The sequence below is a fragment of the Manis javanica genome, chromosome 10 (assembly GCF_040802235.1).
Source record: "Manis javanica isolate MJ-LG chromosome 10, MJ_LKY, whole genome shotgun sequence".
In the NCBI taxonomy this organism is placed as follows: domain Eukaryota; kingdom Metazoa; phylum Chordata; class Mammalia; order Pholidota; family Manidae; genus Manis; species Manis javanica.
In genome coordinates, this window is record NC_133165.1 from 1,125,856 (window position 1) to 1,144,259 (window position 18,404).

The 18,404-nt window shown below is 66.3% G+C and overlaps 3 protein-coding genes across 12 annotated transcripts; 2 read left to right on the top strand and 1 right to left on the bottom strand.

Annotated features, from left to right (window-relative positions):
• The first annotated feature begins 267 nt into the window (after positions 1-267).
• On the top strand, positions 268-6,551 carry GNG13 (G protein subunit gamma 13). 3 transcript variants are annotated; one of them, XM_073214420.1, is made up of 5 exons: positions 268-1,295; positions 1,487-1,616; positions 1,933-4,726; positions 6,114-6,245; positions 6,412-6,551. In XM_073214420.1, exons 4-5 carry the CDS (start codon positions 6,148-6,150, stop codon positions 6,515-6,517), a joined length of 204 nt encoding a protein of 67 aa, XP_073070521.1. In that variant the 5' UTR covers positions 268-1,295; positions 1,487-1,616; positions 1,933-4,726; positions 6,114-6,147; the 3' UTR covers positions 6,518-6,551. The 3 variants fall into 3 exon arrangements, with proteins under 3 accessions (XP_073070521.1, XP_036861575.1, XP_036861576.1); XM_037005680.2 differs by lacking the exons at positions 6,114-6,245; positions 6,412-6,551 and having other exon boundaries at positions 268-926; positions 1,057-1,295; positions 1,933-2,368; XM_037005681.2 differs by lacking the exons at positions 1,487-1,616; positions 6,114-6,245; positions 6,412-6,551 and having other exon boundaries at positions 268-926; positions 1,057-1,295; positions 1,933-2,368.
• On the bottom strand, positions 6,199-14,191 carry CHTF18 (chromosome transmission fidelity factor 18). 7 transcript variants are annotated; one of them, XM_037005679.2, is made up of 22 exons: positions 14,032-14,191; positions 13,779-13,958; positions 13,550-13,700; positions 13,223-13,379; positions 12,752-12,850; positions 12,618-12,670; positions 12,348-12,480; positions 11,727-11,936; positions 11,157-11,254; positions 10,748-10,871; positions 10,512-10,663; positions 10,280-10,373; positions 9,961-10,062; positions 9,755-9,885; positions 9,430-9,601; positions 8,506-8,730; positions 8,280-8,429; positions 8,070-8,200; positions 7,388-7,526; positions 7,140-7,274; positions 6,922-6,979; positions 6,199-6,854 (listed from the first exon to the last, which is right to left on the bottom strand). In XM_037005679.2, the coding sequence occupies exons 1-22, from the start codon at positions 14,120-14,122 to the stop codon at positions 6,718-6,720; spliced, it is 2,922 nt and encodes a 973-aa protein (XP_036861574.2). In that variant the 5' UTR covers positions 14,123-14,191; the 3' UTR covers positions 6,199-6,717. The 7 variants fall into 7 exon arrangements, with proteins under 7 accessions (XP_036861574.2, XP_036861573.2, XP_017499370.3 ...); XM_037005678.2 differs by having other exon boundaries at positions 9,755-9,870; positions 9,961-10,059; positions 13,550-13,958; XM_017643881.3 differs by having other exon boundaries at positions 7,140-7,271; positions 9,961-10,059; positions 13,550-13,958.
• A 220-nt stretch (positions 14,192-14,411) lies between these two features.
• On the top strand, positions 14,412-17,330 carry RPUSD1 (RNA pseudouridine synthase domain containing 1). 2 transcript variants are annotated; one of them, XM_017643802.3, is made up of 6 exons: positions 14,412-14,536; positions 15,033-15,222; positions 15,305-15,428; positions 15,545-15,647; positions 15,741-15,842; positions 16,349-17,330. In XM_017643802.3, exons 2-6 carry the CDS (start codon positions 15,041-15,043, stop codon positions 16,768-16,770), a joined length of 933 nt encoding a protein of 310 aa, XP_017499291.1. In that variant the 5' UTR covers positions 14,412-14,536; positions 15,033-15,040; the 3' UTR covers positions 16,771-17,330. The 2 variants fall into 2 exon arrangements, with proteins under 2 accessions (XP_017499291.1, XP_017499292.1); XM_017643803.3 differs by lacking the exon at positions 15,741-15,842.
• The last annotated feature ends 1,074 nt before the right edge of the window (positions 17,331-18,404 follow it).

The window sequence follows — 18,404 nt, forward strand, 5'->3', positions numbered from 1 at the left end:
GCATCAAACCGAAACGGCCCCTGCGGCTGCGCGGACCCCCTCCACCTACGCTTCCGCTCGGCTGACGCCGCTGCCCGGCCCCAAGGAGGCTGCGCCCGGAGGCGTGGCCAGAGCCCCGCCCCCACGCAGGAGGGCTGCGTGCGCGCCCCGCCCCTTCCGGCGCCCACCCGGAAGTGGTCTCACGACGGAGATGGGCGGCTCGGCGGCCGCCGCCGGCCTGACGTCGGACTGTCCTGCGGTGGCGCGGAGCTTCTGGGCTCTGTAAGTGAGCCCCTCGCTGAATGTCTCCCGCCAGTGTTTCCCTTGCTTGGTCTCTGTGCGGAACCTTCTGGTTTCGCGGGTTATATGCGCTGTCCTGAGTGCTCCTGCTTGGACCGCCCTGGGGAGCCTGCGCCGCGCCGCTGGGCCCGGGCCCGGCCACCGCCGGGAGCGGTGTGCGGACAGCGGGCGGGGAGGCTGGCCTCCCTCACGGGCCCCTGCTCGGTTCCCGTGACTTGTGCCAGGGGCCCGTCGCTATCCCACGTCACGGGCGCGGTGCCTGTCCCTGTGCTGACGCGGGTGCTGGCCGCACCCTCTCCCCGCGCTACCGCGCCGCGCGGGGCTTACCTGGCCACAGGTCCTGGCGGGCGACGGGTGGCCGGCGGGGTCCCGCTGAGCCCCGTGTTAGAAGGCAGCGTCGGGGCCCCCTGCGCGCCTTCTGGGGCAGCAGCCCTTCCTGGAACAGAGCAGCTTCCTGACCTCTCTTGCCCTGCAGGTGACCCCGCCCCCTTCCAGACGGTAAGGCTCTCCTCTCCTCGTGTTCTGCGCAGGCTTTGTGGTTACACCGGATACCTTGTAGTCACCCGGGGACACCCGGCCCTACATCCCAGGGTTGTCGAATCGAGGGGAGTCAGGCCGTGGCCATGCAGTTTGGCCAGGAGCTTGTGGTGGGTCCCCTTAGCCATGCCTCCATGCGTGATCCCCTTCCCACCGACCACTATGCACCCGTCTGGCCCTGGTTCCTGAGGATTCTGCACCCACCCTTCCCTTTGCCACACTTGGTGCGGACTTGCCTAGGAGCTGCTCCCACCCGCGCCCTCATGCAACCTGGTGGAGCTGGCTCGCTGGCACTGGGCCTACCTTGCCCCACCTTGTCACGGACTTCACATGTGGGGTCAGCAGTGAAGCCTGCACCCAGCTGCCATTCCACGTTCAGGCGGAATTCTCAACAGTCACTGCACGGGGCTGGGTGTCCTGCTCTGCATCAAGAGACCACAGGCCCAGCGCTGTCATGAAGTCCTGCCTTTGCACCACAGGTCAGGGTGGGGACACGCTCGTGACTTGAAGTGTGCACCTACCCTGTCCCTGCTTTGTGGCCGTGTGCCTTTGGGGGTGCAGACCAGCACATGAGCCAGCCATGTGCCAGGACCAGCACCTGCCTCATTAGGAACTGACCCTGAGTAGCAGATCAGAACCAGTCTCACGTGAGAATGACTTGCCTGCACAGGTGGAAGACCAGAGGCCTCATCACATGGGCCAGCTGCTGTGCCTGCCTCTGAGCTTCAGGAGCTGCTTCCTGTCCCATGCTCAGAAATCCTGAGCTTTTAAGAGGCACCTGCCCCAGGGTCCTGTCTCAGGTAGGACAGGATGGTGCTGACCACTCGTCCTGAGCTTGGCACAGTGCAGTCCACTCCTGAGGGCTGCTGGTCCCCAGGTTGGGCCTCGGCCGTGCAGGCCCTCCCACCACCAGCACTGAGAGGCCATCTCTGCTGCTCATTTGTCCCCGGGGCAAAGTCCCCCCACCTTTATTGGCTCAATGTAAGAATCTGTCATCCCAGGAGGGGACTTGTGACAGGGACAGCTGGCAGCCCCTATGCAGCTCTGAGGCATCTGGCGATGCAGGGTACCCCCCTGCACCCCACGGCACATCACAGTCTCCCCTTCCCTCCACAGACCTAGGAAAACTGCACTTGCAGATGGTGCTCACCTGCGTGGAGCAGACGCAACTGAGGACACCTCTGGCTTCCCTAGCTGATGCTCTCAGAGCAAAGTAGCTTCCTGGGGGATATCGGAACTGCCCAGGGGCAGGGGGGCTGCCTGACGTCAGCCACAGTGTGGCTGGAGCAGAGGTCAAGCCACTGAGGGATGGAGCAACTGCAGCCGTTAGGATAATCAGCGGTAACCCAAGTCACCTCCCTGAGACGTCACGACGAGGACATGCCGGCCAGAGTCGTTCACCTGGTTTCCACAATCACTTGTACTACTTGCACACGTGAGTCTAATACTTATTTCTGAAAATTGTTTTCAACTTAAGATTACATAAAACTATCAAGTTTTTTAATGAGTTGTTTAATTGGCTGAAATAAAAGGTTTCTTTGGTAGTGTTCCCCATGTTTGCCTCTGCCAGTTTTGTTTCCCTGGGAAACAAGTCATGTCCCCCTGCAGTTGCCAGGGCCACTGTCACTGCCTCTGGAGGGTTTGGCCCACTGGAGCCCATGGGTCCTGCACCCTCCCTGGGACAGGCACTGGTGGGCAAAGCCTCAGCAGTCCCGCCAGCCCAGGGCCTGCCGCACTGTCTCCCCACATGGAGCTGGAGGTGGCAATGGGTCACCCACACTCTCAGAAGTGATCTGATGACAGACCAGCCTTGGCTCTGGCCGCTGCTAGGCGAGCAATCTCAGGGCCAGCGCTGAGCTGCGGATCATCTGGTTAAGGTATCTCCTCCCTGAGCACCCCCGGGGCTGCCAGAAGGGGTCCGAGCACCCCACGTGCCACTTTTCGGTTCTTGTTTGCACAAATCTCACTGCACACCCCCACCCCCACGTCAGGAGCCTGGTGGGCATGGCCTGCTGTTTCTAGGCCAGAGAGGAGCCCAGTTAGCAGAGCTAATTTCAGAAAGGCGTCTGGTCTCCCTGGATGTGGCCTGGGCATCTGCACGGCAGTCAGACAGAGGACAAACTGTCCCTGCCTCCTAGGTGGCCTCCACCAGGGATCACGGGGCCTTTGGCACTGAGACCCGCCCAGTGAGGGCCCTGGGCATGCTTAGGGCCTCACAAGCCCCCCCCCAACCCTCCCAGGAGGGTGAGCACCCAGCATTGCCATGCCCAACTCACCAAAGACAGGGTCTCCAAGAGCCCACGGGCACAGGGCTCCGAGTGCTGGGGTCCGCACATGCGGGGGGAGGACAGGGCATGTGCTGACGCTGTGTGCAGATGCCCAGGTGTGAGGCAGACGCCTATGAGATGCTGCCGTGTGGGGCTCTGGTTGGTTTCAGCTGTGACCCCCCATGGGGCTGACTGCCCAGCGAGAGTCCCAGTGATGCCTGCAGCGTGGCCCCAGACAGGCCACGGGGTCCATACCATTCCTGGTCACACCAGGGCTTCACCTGGAGGACTAGGATGCTCCAGCCAGAGCCTATTTTGGGGGTCCCAGTCTGCCTGCACCCTCTGAGGGGAGGTGTGACGAACCTGGCTGGCCCACGTGTCAGTCCAGACCTTAAGCCAGTCCTGGGGCTGACGTGATGTGCTGCCCCAAGCCACCCACCCTGTGTGAGTGGGCGCCAGGCAGCCAGGAGGGATGGAGAGGACACCCGTGCCCTTAGCTCTACGTCCCCCCACCAGCTGTAAACTCTCAACAATAACCCATCATGTCCCTGACATGCCATCTCCTTGGAGCCTCCTGACCCCTCACCCTGTGGATGTGCCCGAGCCGCTGGAGGCACAGCAGACCCTGCACCGCAGTCACAGCAGGGGAGGAGAGCCCAGCAGGGAGATGCCCCCACCTTGCCTTCCAGGTGAGGCGGTGGCTCCTGACAGGCCCCCAGCCTGGGTGAGCCCACGGGAGCACGCTGCCCTCCATACCTGCCTGCCGTTGCTGCCTGGGGGCCCTCTCGCCTGGGATGTAGGTGGCACCTGCGTCACTCGTGGCCCCAGGGGTGCAGCTCCTGAGAGCAGGGAAGGAAGGCGGGGCCCACAGCTATCCCAGGATGTTGTGTCCAGGAAGGGGACACAGTCCTGGCCGCAGCACCCATGCCAAGGGGTGGACGTGGAGGGCAGGGCATCTGCCTGGCCCCCGTCTTTGACTTGGGCCTGGCTGAGGACCCAGGGGGCGGGGTGATGGAATCCTTTCTGGAGCCCTCAAAGCTGCTCAGCCTGGGCATGGGCACCCCTGAGCCTGGCAACACCCCCAAGCACTGCGACCTGGGCCTGCACAGGACGGATCTGGCCATTCCCAGCACACGGCAGAACGAAGAGTGAAGCCCCTCGGGGCGGCCACCCACCGCTGGTCTGGGAGCAGGGGCAGGACCAGAGCAGGAGGCAGCTCCGTGCAAGCCCAGGGCCCCTTGCACGACAGGCTCATGCTGTGGGGTGCTCAGCCCCAGCTCCACGGGGGCGCAGTGTCCTGCCCTACCCCAGTACTTCCGCCTGGCCTGGTGACTCCGACCCGAGGGGGCATCAGAGGCCCGGGGTTTTCACCGGGAGCTGAAGGTCTTGGTGCCAGCACCCCAGGGCAGCTCAGGAGCCCCCAGGAAGACTCTTCATCGCACAGCAGCTCCCATCCCAGGCTAGCAAGTCCCCGGGGCCAGCCCGGCCTGAGGAGGGAGGGGCGTGGGCGGGCGGTGCCAGGGCCCAGCCCAGGTGGCAGGAGGGGGCGGGGCCCTGCCTGGGCTCTCCCTGCCTGGACACGGCTCGCTCCCCGCCACTCGCTTTCAGCACCTCACCACCACTCGCCCTCGCTGTCATCCAAGGTGAGTCTGAGGAACTGGGCCCTGGGGCTGAGCAGGACGCTTGCCCAGACCCCGCTGGAGTGACCTGGGCGGACCATCCTAGCCCTCAGGACGCCCCGACCTGAGGCTGGGTGTCCCCTGGGGCTGCGCAGACTGGTGGAGCGACCCTTCGGTATGCTGGTGAGGCAGGCGCAGGGCAGCCAACCAGGAGGGTAGCGCGACCGTGTGCAGGGCACCCCCCGCTGAGCCCACCCAGTGCAGGGCGCCCCATAGGGCAGGTAGTGCCAGGCGGCGGAAGGGGCTGTGTGCAGGGTGGCTGGACCCTTGGGCCCAGGAGGCCCCACCCACGTGGCTGTTCCAGTGCAGGGCCAAGCCCCCACCCAGGTGAGGCTGCTTAAGTTGCGGTGTGAGGGGAGCACCTGCATCCCTTGTTCACTACCCACCCCCAGATGTAGGCCCTAATCCCTGAGCGCTCCCACACCCTCTGCCAGCGGCCACTCCTGTGCCCCACCAGCCACTGTCACCAGCCTGGAGGGCTACCCCTGGTGACTGTCCCAAGATGGGAGACAGCTCCTGCCAGCCCTCGTCCGCCCCCTCGGTCAGGGAAGCTGGTCGTCTGGCTCCATTGGTGTGGGAGCAGCGGCCAGGGTGGGGGAGGCAGGGTGAGATCCGCCCGCATCTGTCCCCAACTGGCTGGATCTCCTGGGAGGTCGCCGGTGGCTCTGCCGAGCTGGCTCACAAGCAGAAACTGGGCCAGGCGGCATGTGCGTAGTTCTGGGGGAGCTCCCAGGCACAGGCGGCCACAGCTGTTCCGAGCCCTGGACCTGCTGCACAACCTGTGACCCCCTAAATCCTCAGCATGCCCCCCCCACCAGAGATGCAAATTGCAGGCAAATTCTGGGCCCCAGGATTACCGTGCCCTTGGGGTGGGCTTGGCCCATGCAGACCAGCAGGGAGCACGGGGAGGGGGCCAGGCAGGCCCCACCCCTCCCGTGAAGGTCTGGGCTGCCCTGTGCACCCAGGAGTGGGAACGTGGCTGGGGTCTGGGGGGTCTGTGCTGAGTGCCCTCCTCTAGCTCGAGGCAGGGTGTTGCCCCACCCCTCTCCCAGCCAGAGGTCTGGCCCTTGTAAGACTTTGACGGGAGTGGGGTGAGGTAGAGCTCAGAGTCGTTTCCTTCACAGTGTATTAGCCCCTTGAGAGAGATGACACACGGGGCCTCATTAGTGGGGCCTGAGCTTCCGGCCCTGCACCCCAGCACTGCCACAAGAACCTGGGGAAGACGGGTGGGTGGCAGTGAGCTGGGAGTCAGTGTACAAAGGGGTGGTTCCCTCCTTCCCTTTGTTGGGAGGGTCTCTAGGGCGCAACTGCAGGCTGGCCCCTCGCTAGTGCTCCCTCCCCTGCCCTCTAGCCCCAGGCTGGCTACTGCAGAAGCCCCAGATGCCATGGAGGAGTGGGATGTGCCCCAGATGAAGAAGGAGGTCGAGAGCCTCAAGCACCAGCTGGCCTTCAATAGGGAGGTGTCGTCCAAGACCATCCCAGAGTGAGTCCCCAGGACCCCAGGAGCCCGGCCCCGCCCTCAGCCGTCGTCTTGCATCTCATTTCCCTGCCTCTGCACATTTGCATGAGCCGAGGCCACACCCACACATTGCCACTGGGCACTTCTGGGGACTGGCTGCCCACCTGCCCACTCCCCCTGACACCCACAGGCTCATCAAGTGGATCGAGGATGGGATCCCCAAGGACCCCTTCCTGAACCCCGACCTGATGAAGAACAACCCGTGGGTGGAGAAGGGCAAGTGTGCTATCCTCTGAGGCCCACCCCGCCTCACACCAGCTCTCAGGACGGCTCTGTGAAGGTGTGGCTTTTATAAAGATTGTTCACAGGCGCGATGCTCTGGTGTGTTCCTAGTGAACAGCGAGTGGCATCAGGTGTGGGCCCTGGGGCGTCTGGCGAGGATCATGGCGTCCCGTGTGGACGGGCCCAGCAGATCCCGGTGCCGGTGCGGCCCCGGCTACAGCAGGTCCCTGATGTACAGGCCGCGCCTGACGGCGTTGGAGACGCCCTCCTTGAAACGGAACCAGACGTCACTCCGGCCCACCGCCGTGCCCATGCGCTGCTCCGCCGTGTCGATCTCGGGGGTTGCGTCCTCTGTGGGGGCCACATGATCACTCCTGCCCCACCCTTGGCCCCCGCCCCACCCCCGTCCCGTACACACCTGCACTCAGGGTTGCTGCTCTCCTGACAACCACGCGACCGAAGAAATCCCTCTCGGGCTGAAGTGGCAGGCCAGTGAGGGTGACGGGCACAGCCCACAGCGGGCGCGGCCACGCCCCCATCATCCATCCAGGGTGGGAGGCGCCCACCGAGCCCCTCCTGCCCCGCCAGAGCCCCTTGGGGCTCAGCCCATGCCCACACCCGGGGCCACCCCTGCACCTGCTCCTCCACGCCCACTCTCTTCACGATGCGCTCCAGCCGCTGCTTGTGGCTGCACAGGGTAGCTGACTGCAGTCCTTCCTCCTCAGCACCCCCATGCAGACCCTCGTTCCCCAGGGGCCCCTCGTCCACCTGCTGGGAGTGGGGTGCAGTAAGGGCTGACTGGGCACGGCCATTCAGGGACAGGGTCCACTCCCAGAGCCCTGCCCTCCAGGCCTTGCTCTGCAGGGAGCCCGAGGCAAGCTCACCTGGGGGCTGCCCATAGCCCGGGCCTCTGCCCGCCGCATCTTCTCCATTTCGATCTCATGGGCGATGAGCTGCTGGGCCTGGTAGGTGAGGGGCTTGCGGGTGGGCAGCTCAGGAAAGCGACAGAGCTCCTCCACATTCCTGTTGGGGCACCAGGACACCCAGTCAGTGGAGACCAACAGGGGCCACCACCACACAGACCCAGACGCCAGCCAGCGTAAGGGCCCAGCCCCAGGGCAGCAGAGGGCACTGGGCACCCTGAGCCTGTTTCCCCAGGTGTATGTGGGCATGAGAAAGGGGTCCTCCCCACAGCTGCCGGGGAGGAAACGAGACAATATGGCCGGCTGAGCACCCAGGGAGCACCAGCAGCAAGGGAGAGCTTCGTCCTGGGCACCGCTGGTACCCTCGCCAGGAGCTGGGGCCCAGGGCCTGCACTCTATCCCACGGCCACCTTAGGGCAGGAAATGGGGCCTGAGGCTGTGAGGGGCTCGGGTCTCAGGGCTGTGCCCACCCAGTTGAGGGCTGAGCTGGAGCTGACACCTGCTGTGCCCCAGCAAGCAGGGGAATTGAGACCCCTCGCCGAGGCCGTGCTTTCACGCTCAGGCCCAGCGATCGCCACGGCACTGGAGCCCAGCCCCCAGCCTCCCTGCCCTGGCATCCCCGCCGTGGGTGCTGGGCACTCACGGCTCAAGCCTGTAGACATACAGCCCATCAGGCATGCGCTCCTGGCGGTAGGTGAGGCTGTAAGCAAGCATGGTGCCCACCAGGCTGGCCAGCTGCTGCTTCTCGCGGGCACTGAACAGCTGAGTGCTCACCTGTGGGCGGGGGCAGCACAGGGGCGCTCAGTGCAGGCAGGCCACCCCCCCAGGCCGCCCCTCCCAGGCGGGCACTCACAGGCCGCAGCTTGGGCGTCAGGATGTCCAGAAGCAGGCAGAGCGTGTCCAGGACCAGGGCCTGGGGTGTGGCCCGGCTGCGGGTGGCCGGCGCGATGCCCGACACCAGCGTCTGGATCAGGTTCTGCATTCGGCTGGTCCGGCTCTGGGCCTGGCGGGCGGGGTGAACACAGCTGGTCACCCAGGATCCCTAGGCCAGAACCAGCGTGAGCAGGACACGCGCACACCTCTTGCTGGCTGCTGGGGAAGACGACTCTCGGCGTGCGGCTGGAGGCGAAGAGCAGGTGGAAGGCGGCAGGCAGGAAGGGCAGGTAGCGCAGCAGCTGAAAGCTCTGGCCACGGTGGGCGGCCCGGCCCAGCATGTCGTCAAAGGCCAGCCAGTCAAGGGCCGTGCACACAGTGCCGAGGCTGGAGTCCCGTAGCCGCAGGCGCAGGAAGTTGTCGAACAGGCCCTGGGGCGGGTGGGCAGGTGGAGTCAAGTCCCTGTGCCTTCTGCCCAGCATCACCTCCCACCGGCCCTGCCAAGTCCAGGATCTTGGGGGTGGTGAGAAGCTCCAAGTGGCCGCCAGGCAAGTCCAGTCTGCTCCCCCCCCACCCCCCGGTTTGGCCAAGACCCAGAGGCGTACAGGAAGGCCCCTGCCCCGCCCTAAAGGAAGTTGTCCGCCAGAAGCAGACACACAGTGTCCTCTCCGGGCCCACAAGCATGTGCCCTCCCGCGGCCGCGGCTTTCAGGATTTGCATGGATCCATCCCCTGATCCAAAGCAGCTTACTCAGGGAAGCACTGACGACTGGCTTCTGGGGGCAGAAGGCGTGTGTGCCACCTGCTGTCCACCCCACACACACACTGTCTCAGCTCACACCAGAACCCGGCCCCTCCCAGCCCAGTGAGGCCGCCCTCGGGTGGTTCCCAACCAGCCCCCACTGACCCCATCAGCTGGACAACACCCTCTGTGCATCCTGGCCCCTGCCCTGATCGCCACCACTTCTGAGGTCTCCCTGACGCCCCGAGCCCACCACCTACTAGCATGCTCTAGTCCACCCATCCCTCCTCGGGCTCAGCACCAGCTCAAGGTCTCCGCCGGGGACAGGGACAAGGCAAGCTAGGGGCTTCCTGGGCCACCCCGAGAGGTGTGGGGTGGGGCACGGTTACCTGGACCACCTTCTCATGCTCCCCTGCGGAGGCAGCCACATGCAGGATGCGGTAGAGGCGCTGTGAAGCCAAGGTCAGAGGCCGCTCCGCGGCCTGCGGGCCCCCGCCCATGGGCCCACCATTGAGCAGGAACGTGGGGAACAGCAGGGCTGGGTCTGGGCCGCCACGCTGCCTGCAGAGCAGGCGCTGAGGCTGCAACGGAGCTCCTCCCGCCCCCTCACTCCTCAGGGGGCACCCACCACCCACGTGTGTGCAGCTGCTTTGCGGATAGTTGGGGGTTGGTGGGGGCCCAGTGGACCCCACTCACCACCCTACCCCCACCTACCGCTGGGCCTGCGGCAGCTGGAACACCTCCTGCCACACGGAGAAGAGTCCCTTGCGCTGGTCCTTGAGGCCAATGCGCGTGGTCTGCACGGCCTGCACACTCAGCTCCCGCTGGCCCTGCCCATGAAGGAACTGGACACGGAGTGGTGGGGTGGTGAGCCAAGACTGGCCCAGCCTGCCCTGCCCCCGCCCCAGCCCCCTGCCCACCTGCAGGGTGTTGACACAGGCCCGGATGTCATTGTGCGTCTTCTCACAGAGGGCTGCCAGCGCACCCGGGTCAGCCTGCATGCCCTGCTGCAGGCAGATCTGCTGGGAAATGGTGAATGGGTCCTCGAGCCCACCCTGGGCCGTCTTTTCTCGAGAAACAGGTGAACAGCAGCTGGCCCTCTATGGGGGACAACCTCAGCCCCTGGGGACCACACACCACCAAGACCAAACTGGTCCAGTCGCCCCACTGCCACGCCCTGGGGCCAACTGGAAGGCCAGATAGGAGGGGGAGGCAGAGACCAGAAGGGTCCCCACAGACCTCCTGGAGCCGCTGCAGGAGCCTCGATGGCAGGGTGGGCGGGAAGTGGAGCAGAAAGGCCTGTTGCTTCAGATGCCGCAGAGAGGGCACGAACCTACAGGAGACGGGTAGTGTTCACCACGCCCCAAACCCCAGCCTGGATCCACTGGGTGGCCAGGCGGCGCACGCCCTCCCAGGCCCGCTGCCCTGCCGTGGAGGCTGCCTGAGGAGACCCTGGCCCTGCCCCACTCACGGGTCATTGCAGATGCAGACAACAGGCCTCATCAGGAGCCCCCCCCCTGCCCAGCGCCGCCGACCCACGCCCGTGGGCACAGCCAGACCCCCTGGCTCTGCCTCCTGCGGGCCCTTCCGGTCCAGGATGCTCAGGAGTATGTTGACAGCAGCCTGGGGGTCATGCAGAGAGCACAGTGAGCTGCAGCCGCAGCTGCCCACCCCCTGCCCGCCTGCCAAGGTACCCAGGAGGCCCACCATGGGGGCTCCGTCAATCTCATCAATGACCAGGCAGTTGGGAGTCCCGCCGGCACCCAGCACCGACTCCATCTGCGTGGCTGCCTCGATGCGCATGCAGAAGGCCTCAGGGCTGCGGTCGTCACTGGAGCCATGAGGCCAGGAAAGGGCTGTCAGGGCAGAGTGGCCTCGGCCGGGGCAGCAGCCAGGGTCCCTGATGGGACTGTCTCCTGGGCCAAGAGGCCACGCCCACACCTCAAGGCTGCTGATGCAGCTGCCCCAAATCCCATGGGGTCAGGAGGAAGCATGAACGCCACCCCCGCGTCCCCAAGACCTCAGCCCCACCTCTAATGGGGTTTGGGGCCATGTCCCAGATGCAGCCAGAAACGGCAGCACAGACGAGGGGCAGAGACTGCACCCCCAGGCTCACCTCGCGTTCATCTCCACTACGGAGTACCCAGCATGCCGTGCAATCACATGGGCCAGCGTGGTCTTGCCCAGCCCAGGGGGGCCACACAGCAGTGCCACCTGCAGTGGCGGCAAACGAAGACGCACTGCAGCCTGCACTGTGAGGGCTGCGAGGCCCTCTTCCCAAGGCTGACACCCTGCCCGGGAGGCTCAGCACTAAGCCCCCTTACCCCACCCAGCCACCAAATACAGACAGACAGCAGCGTGCTCACAGCTTAGCACAGGGGCTTCAAAGCAAGATAAAAAAACCCACAGGAGGAAGTGATGAGGGTGCCCAGCGGGACCACAGCCATTAGCAACGTGACCGACCCCCAGAAACTGCCTGTGAGCGTTAGTACTCTGGGAGACACAGACCCTCCATGGGGTGCAGGCTCTCCCTGAGCCGCTACGAGAAAACACTCCACACTAGACTCTGACATTGCCAGAGCTGCAGCCACAGGGTGGTGAGCACGTGTGACCCCCGGAGGCCGTGAAGGCACCAGCCACCCGGAGGGCAGCCCCGGGGCCACAGGGCCACGCGCAGCACAGCCACCTTCTGCCGGGGCCGCTGGCTTGGGTCCGGCTCGGCCTCCAGCATGTCCTCCAGCACTTGCTGGTGGCTCTTCCACCTGCTGGAGGCTGTGGCCTCCTTGCCAACCCGGGCTGGCTCCACACTGGGCCTGGGCTTCCGGGCGGGCCTCTCTCTGCCAAACACCACCGGGTCCCACAGCTTCAGCCACTTGAGGAGGCAGCGGTTGGTGAACTGTAGAGAGAGGCATGGCCTGGGGGACCACCAGCACCAAGGGGTCCCCTGCCTGCCTTTGAGTCAACCTGTGTCATAAGCCTGGAGACATACACAGGGACACTGAGGCTGAGTGACCAATGACCGACACCTGGACCCCTGCCAGCAAGTGGCAGAGTGGGACTCATGAGTGCCTCCACCCCTGTAACCCTGGCCCTGACCCCTCCCAGCGTGCCCGCCACACCCAGAGGCATCCCAGCTAAGACCCCAGCACGCTGGCCCCCGACTAGCCTTGGTCCCACAGGCGGACCCGAGCCCTTCCCTCCACCCCACAGTCCTGGGGGCCGACAGCATAAAAATGAGCCGGGTCCTGCATCCTTCCCCCTCTTGGCAGCAAAGAAGCCAGTCGCACTCAAGGAGAACAAAGCTCACGTCATCACTGAGCAGCTCTGTGTAGCGCCGGGGCGCGAATGTGTCCACCCAGAGGCAGTGCTGGGACGCAGCTTGGCTGTCCACCGGCTCCCCCTCGGGGGTCCGCAAGGGCTGAGCCTCCTCCTCTCTGAGGCTGGAGAGCAACATGCCCTGAGCTGCCGGGGCCCCGACCCCACGCAGGGACCACATCCCCCACCCCCTGGTTCAGGTGGGAGGTCAGCAGTCCGAGAACCCATGGTGGTTCCAGGGATGGAGGGCCCATGATTTCACCTGTTCAGCGTGTCTGAGAGCCGCTGGGCATCCTCAAACAGTCGCTGCCGCCGCTGTGCCAAAATTAGGGGTTAAGATTGGGGTGGCTTAGCCAGTCACCCCAGAGCTACCCCTCCCCTCCTGGGACACCCTACCTCGCTGTCCACCTGCTCCTTGAGGGAGGTAAAGGACACACCCAGCAGGTTTAGCTGGCCATGGCAGCGCCACTGGACGTCAAAGCTAAGGAGAGGGCTCTGCAGAGAGAGGAAGGCAGCGTCACCCACTCCCAGTCACAGGATTAACCACGGCTCCCTCCCAGCGACGTCAAGGGACCCTGGTGCCCGCCTCTAGCGTCAGCAAGGCGAGGGGTGGAGAGCGCCCACTGTAACCAGAAGCCCCAAGGGAAAAGCACCCCGGGCGGGGGCAGTTCTGGGAGAAGAGAAGGAGGGAAGTAAAAGGGGGGGAAGACTGAAGAGAACGGATGCCTGGAAGCCAGGCGGACGTGAAGGACCCCAGAGTCCCGGAGGGGACCCCGCACTCAGGATCCTTTTCTGCGCAGCATCAAGCCCCCAGGACCCGAAGGAGGGCTACGGGCAACTCCTCGTTCGTGGCCACACGGCACCCACCTGCACCCCAGTGCCCGTGGGGTCGGCCCCCAGCACCAGAAACGCCCGGCTGCCTCCCGTGGAGGTCACGCTGACATAGTCCTCCAGGACTGGGGGCCGCCTCAGAACGGCACCGCGGGTGGCTGGGGAGGCCCGTGTGACCCCCGCGTCTGGGAGCCTGGGAGAAGGCACGGGGCCCCATGAGGACCCTGTCCCACCACCCGCAGAGACGGGGCCCGAGCCCACCCGGGGCACCCGACGCTCCCACAGGCCCCCAGCGCCAGCGCCAGACTGCGTCTGAGGAGCAGGACCCCTCCAAGCCCCCACCCCGTGCCCCAAGCCACACACCCGTCACCCCACAGCTCGTGGGGGGCCTCGGGACTCAGCGGGGGTGTGATGCCCCCAGGGGGGGAGTCGGGAAGGGGCGGCTCTTCCGAGTCATCGGGCCCAAAGTTCAGCCTCTTGACAGCCTCCAGCCTGGGCCGCTTGACTCGGGGGGCTGGGGAGACACGGGAGGAAGGGAGGCACGGCCGCGGCCCCACACCCCACCCTGCGCCGCGGTCCCCTGCGGACGTACTGGGGGGCAGGGGCCCGACCGGCCCGACGTGGGGGTCCAGCGGCCTTTTGGTGGCTGCGCCCTCGCGTGTCCCCGGATGCCCGTCAGGAGAGCGGGGAGCGCCGGCGTCCCCTCCGGCAGCGGCCTCCTGGAGCGCCGGCCGGGGCCGAGCGCCCGCGGGGAGGTACGGGGCCGCCGTCCCTGCGGAGGGAGATTCTAGCAGCCGCCCGCGCCTCCCCTCCCCGGGGAGCCGGCCCGGCCTGCCAGCGCCCACCTTCCAGCTCGGCCAGCACCTCGAGCTCGGCCGCGAACTGGCTGAGGAAATCGTCCCCGGCGCCGCCCGCCGCGCGCCCTGGGTCCCCCATGGCACCCGGACGCCCGCTCCGAACCTCCGCGCCGCTGCGCGCTTTCCCCGCAGGCGTCCAGGCGCCGCCAATCAACGGCCGGCGCGCCCGGCGGCGCTCTCCATTGGTCAGAGGGAGGAAAGGGCTGGGCTGAGGCTGCGCGCGCAGGCAGGGCGGAGCGAGCCGGTGCCCCGGAATCGGCGTGGCCATTGGTAGTCACAGTTGCCCGTCCGTGGCGTGGGCGGGGCCCAGTCGGCGCGCCGGAGTCGGGGCTCCAGGCCCGCGGCGCTCTCCATTGGCCGGCACTGCCGCCCGTCCGCGGCGGGGGCGGGACGGGGGCGGGGCTGCACTCAGCCTGCGGCGCGCGGCAAGGACTCGGGAGGCACTGAGGCTGGAGCCGGGCGGCGGCCCAGGCGCGGAAGGCGACGGCTGCAGGTGGGTCTCGGGGCGTGCGAGGAGCGAGGGCTCGCAGCGGAGCCGTCCGGAGCCGCTCGGCCTGTGCCCGACATTTGCGGCGGGCGGGGGAAGGCGGGGCCTCCGCTGTCCTGCCAGGGGTGCGCGGCCCCCCCCCCCCGCTCGCTCCGCTCGGCTTCGGAAAGGACCCCGTCGCGCTTCGGGGACCGTCCAGGCAGAGTCCGCTGGGCGGGCCGGGAACAAGACTGCTTCTCCCGCGGCCTGTGCTGCGCGGACACCCCACGGCCAGCCCAGGCGGCCCTGGCTTCCCTGACCCTGGCCAGACGCCCCCAGCTACTGGTTAGGGGTGCGGGTGGACGCCCGGCGGGTCTGCGGGCGTGCCTGACGGGCAGCGGCGGAGGCCGCAGACCAGGGCCCTGGGAAGCGGGGATATGCACCCGGGTGGGCAGGACCCCACTGTGGGCAGGCACCCCATGACACCCGCCCCCCCGCCCCACACACTTGCCGCGCGTGGCAGGCCCTGCCATGGAGCCGGGCAGCATGGAGAACCTGCCCGTCGTGTACCGGAGCCGAGACTTCCTGGTGGTGAACAAGCACTGGGACGTGCGAATCGACAGCAAGGCGTGGCGTGACACGCCGACCCTCCAGGCGCAGCTGCGGCACCATTTCCCGGAGCTGGCCGACCCCGACACCTACTATGGGTTCAGGTACACGGAGCCGGGCCGGCGAGCCCTTTGTGGGGCAGCAGCTGCCCTCAGCCAGCCGCCAGTGACCCTCTGCTCCTGCCAGGTTCTGCCATCAGCTGGACTTCTCCACGAGCGGGGCGCTCTGCGTGGCCCTGAACAAGGCAGCTGCAGGCAGCGCCTACAAGTGCTTCAAGGAGCGACTTGTCACCAAGGCCTACCTCGCTCTGGTAAGGCCTGGCCGACAGTCCCCAAGGAGGAGGGACTTTCAGCCTGGGGAGGCCTGGGTGTCAGGCTGGCTTCTCAGCAGCGGCAGGTGAGCAGCACGGGATCCCCTGCCCGGCAGGTGCGGGGGCACGTCCAGGAAAGCCGGACTACCATCAGTTACGCCATTGGCAAGAGCAGCGCAGAGGGGCGGGCCCACACCATGTGCATCGCGAGCACACAGGGTATGGGGACAGGGGCATCCAGTGGGGGGCGGGAGGGGGGCCTGGGGCCCCAGGACTGCCCAGCCACACCTCACAGCTTGCCTTCACCCCCAGGCTGTGAGAACCCCAAACCAAGCCTCACGGAGCTGGTGGTCTTGGAACACGGGCTGTACTCAGGGGACCCGGTGTCCAAAGTACTGCTGCAGCCCCTCACAGGTGTGTCCAGGGGCTGGGCCAGGAAGCTGCCCAGGTCCCCTCAGGGGCACCCCACCCCTGGCATGGTGAACGTCTGGGGTCAGAGCCTCCTCACGCAGGGCACCGTGGTGTCTCTGCTGTGCAGGAGAGGGTGCCAAGACAGAGTTGCAGAATAGCCTGTCCGGGCCACCCAAGGCCTCCCTGGCAGGGCCGGCCCCCTTCTGCGCACTCAGCCCCATGGCCTGCAGCATCTCACCCCACTCCGGGTTGCACTGGCCTGGATATAAGGGTAGTGAGCAGATGGGCTGGGTCCTCTGGCCCACTGGGTACCACCCCAGCCCGGCCCTGCCCTGCCCTGCCCTGCCCCAAGAGCTGGCTCCTGTTCTGCCGTCCTGCTCCGTACCAGGAAACAGGGCTCCCCACGGGTTACATGAGGCCCTGAGGCCACAGGGAACAGTGCTGGGTATGGCCTGAGTGGGTGGGGGTAAACAGAATGCTGCCCCACCTGACGCTGACCCCACTCCCAGGCCGGACACACCAGCTGCGAGTACACTGCAGCGCCCTCGGCCACCCAGTCGTGGGGGACCTGACCTATGGGCAGGCCTTGGGCCGAGAGGACCAGCCCTTCCGCATGATGCTGCACGCCTTCTACCTGCGAATCCCCACGCCCACCGAACGTGTGGAGGCCTGCACGCCCGACCCCTTTGTGCCTGCCCTCGATGCCTGCTGGAACCCCCAGACCTTGGTGCAGCCACTGGACCAACTTGTCCAGGCCCTGAGGGCTGCCCCTGACCCTACAGAAGGGGGTCCCAGGCCCGGCAGCCCCTCCACACCTCTGCCTGGACCTGGCCAAACCCCATCACCTCCTGCCAAGCCCCCCGAGACAGAGGCACAGCGGGCCTCATGCCTTCAGTGGCTGTCAGAGTGGACACTGGGACCAGAAAGCTGAGTGCCAGGCTGGGTCGGATGACAGGCTGGGCCCCTAGGCGCTGGGGGCCACCCAAGGCAGGTGTCCCTGTGTGTGGCCCCACCCTGCTGCAGCAGCCAGGACTGGACAGGATCCGGCAGGCGGGGCCAGACACAGATTCCCCAGGAGGGGGCCCCCAGCCCATGCCCCGGAGCACCTGTTCTTCCCGCTCTGCTAGGACCCCACGCCGTCAGCCCAGCCCGGCCGGGCCCTCTGCACTTGCAGACGGCTGGCCCGTTCCGCCCTGCTGGTCCTTCCTTGTGCCTTTGCCTCTGCCGGACTGCCATAGGCCTCGCACCCTGAGCACCGCATTCGGTGGGTCTGGCCCACACGAGCCGTTCCTTGGGAGCTTCTGCAAGCACTGCCCATGGGGTCTCACAGGTGGCTCCCAGTAGCCGTGGGCTGTCAGACCTCAGCCTGGGAGCCAGGGTGTCCAGCCCCCACCTTCTCCATCCCTCCCAGCCCACTGCAGGACCCCTCACAGCCAGGCTCGGTGGAGACTTGGAATAAAAGCTGGGGTGGCTGACCCTGTGTAACCATGACATGCCTGGTGTGGGGGCGCCGGGTCCCTGCTCCCCTTTCTGTGCTGTGCAGACCTCTGCCCAGGCCCTCAGCAGGTCCCAGAATTCACCTGCTGTGCTGTGCCCACCAGTGAGCACCCTGCAGCCCACTGAAACCTCAGGGCCCCTCCCGGAGCCACTGCCCCCCACACCAGCCTTAGGCCCCTGCCAGTATCTCAGGACATGCCAGGACCCTGTGCCTGGTCAGGCAGTCACCTCATTCCTGCTGTGGGGCTCCTGGACCTGCCCCGCCTGTGGTTCCTGCAGATCTCAGCTGCAGTGGAGCCAGAGGCTTCTGTAGAGACCCAGGCCCCTGCACCCCTGTAACAGGAGGGTCCCTGGGTGACAGGGTGCCCATAGCAGCAGAGGGAAGCTATGATGTGCCCAGATGACCTTTCTCGCCAGCTGGGGGCCTGATAGGACCCCATCCTGGTTCAGCCCACCAAGCTCCAGAGGTCACACTGGCGGCGGCCCCCACCTGGGGCACATGACCTCACTGAGACCTGCCCTGCTCCCCACCACCTCCATGCCTTCTCCACAGTTGCTTATCCACCATCATGCCCACTGCTGCCACCACACGGGGTCACTGCTGAGCCCGGGTCCTGCTCTGTCCTCTGTGGCCTGCAGTGACTTGGAAGTCCTGTGTCCCTATTCCCCTGGACCCGCCAAGTTGCTTCCCACCTGCTGGCATCTCTCGGGGTCTGGGCCCAGGGACTGGGGCTGAGTCAGGGCCACCTGACAGCTCTTCCTCCCAGGGGCTCACACACACACCACCCCCACTGCCACAGAACGTCCCAAAGGGTGGCCAGGTCTCCTTTCCTGTCCCCCAGTGACTGGCCCTGTGTGAGGAAGGCTGGGGGCTCCCTCTGTGGCTGCCTGGGGCAGAGGGCCTGAACTCCGAGAATATCGATCATGCCAGCAAAGGGAAGCACCTGTCTCCAGGCTGCCTTGCAGAGCCCACCAAGGAGTCCAGCAGCCCCTTTCAGGGGCCAAGTCGGATGCTTTCACCAGATGGGCCACTCAGTGCCCTCCATGCAGGCCCTTCTAGAACTGGGA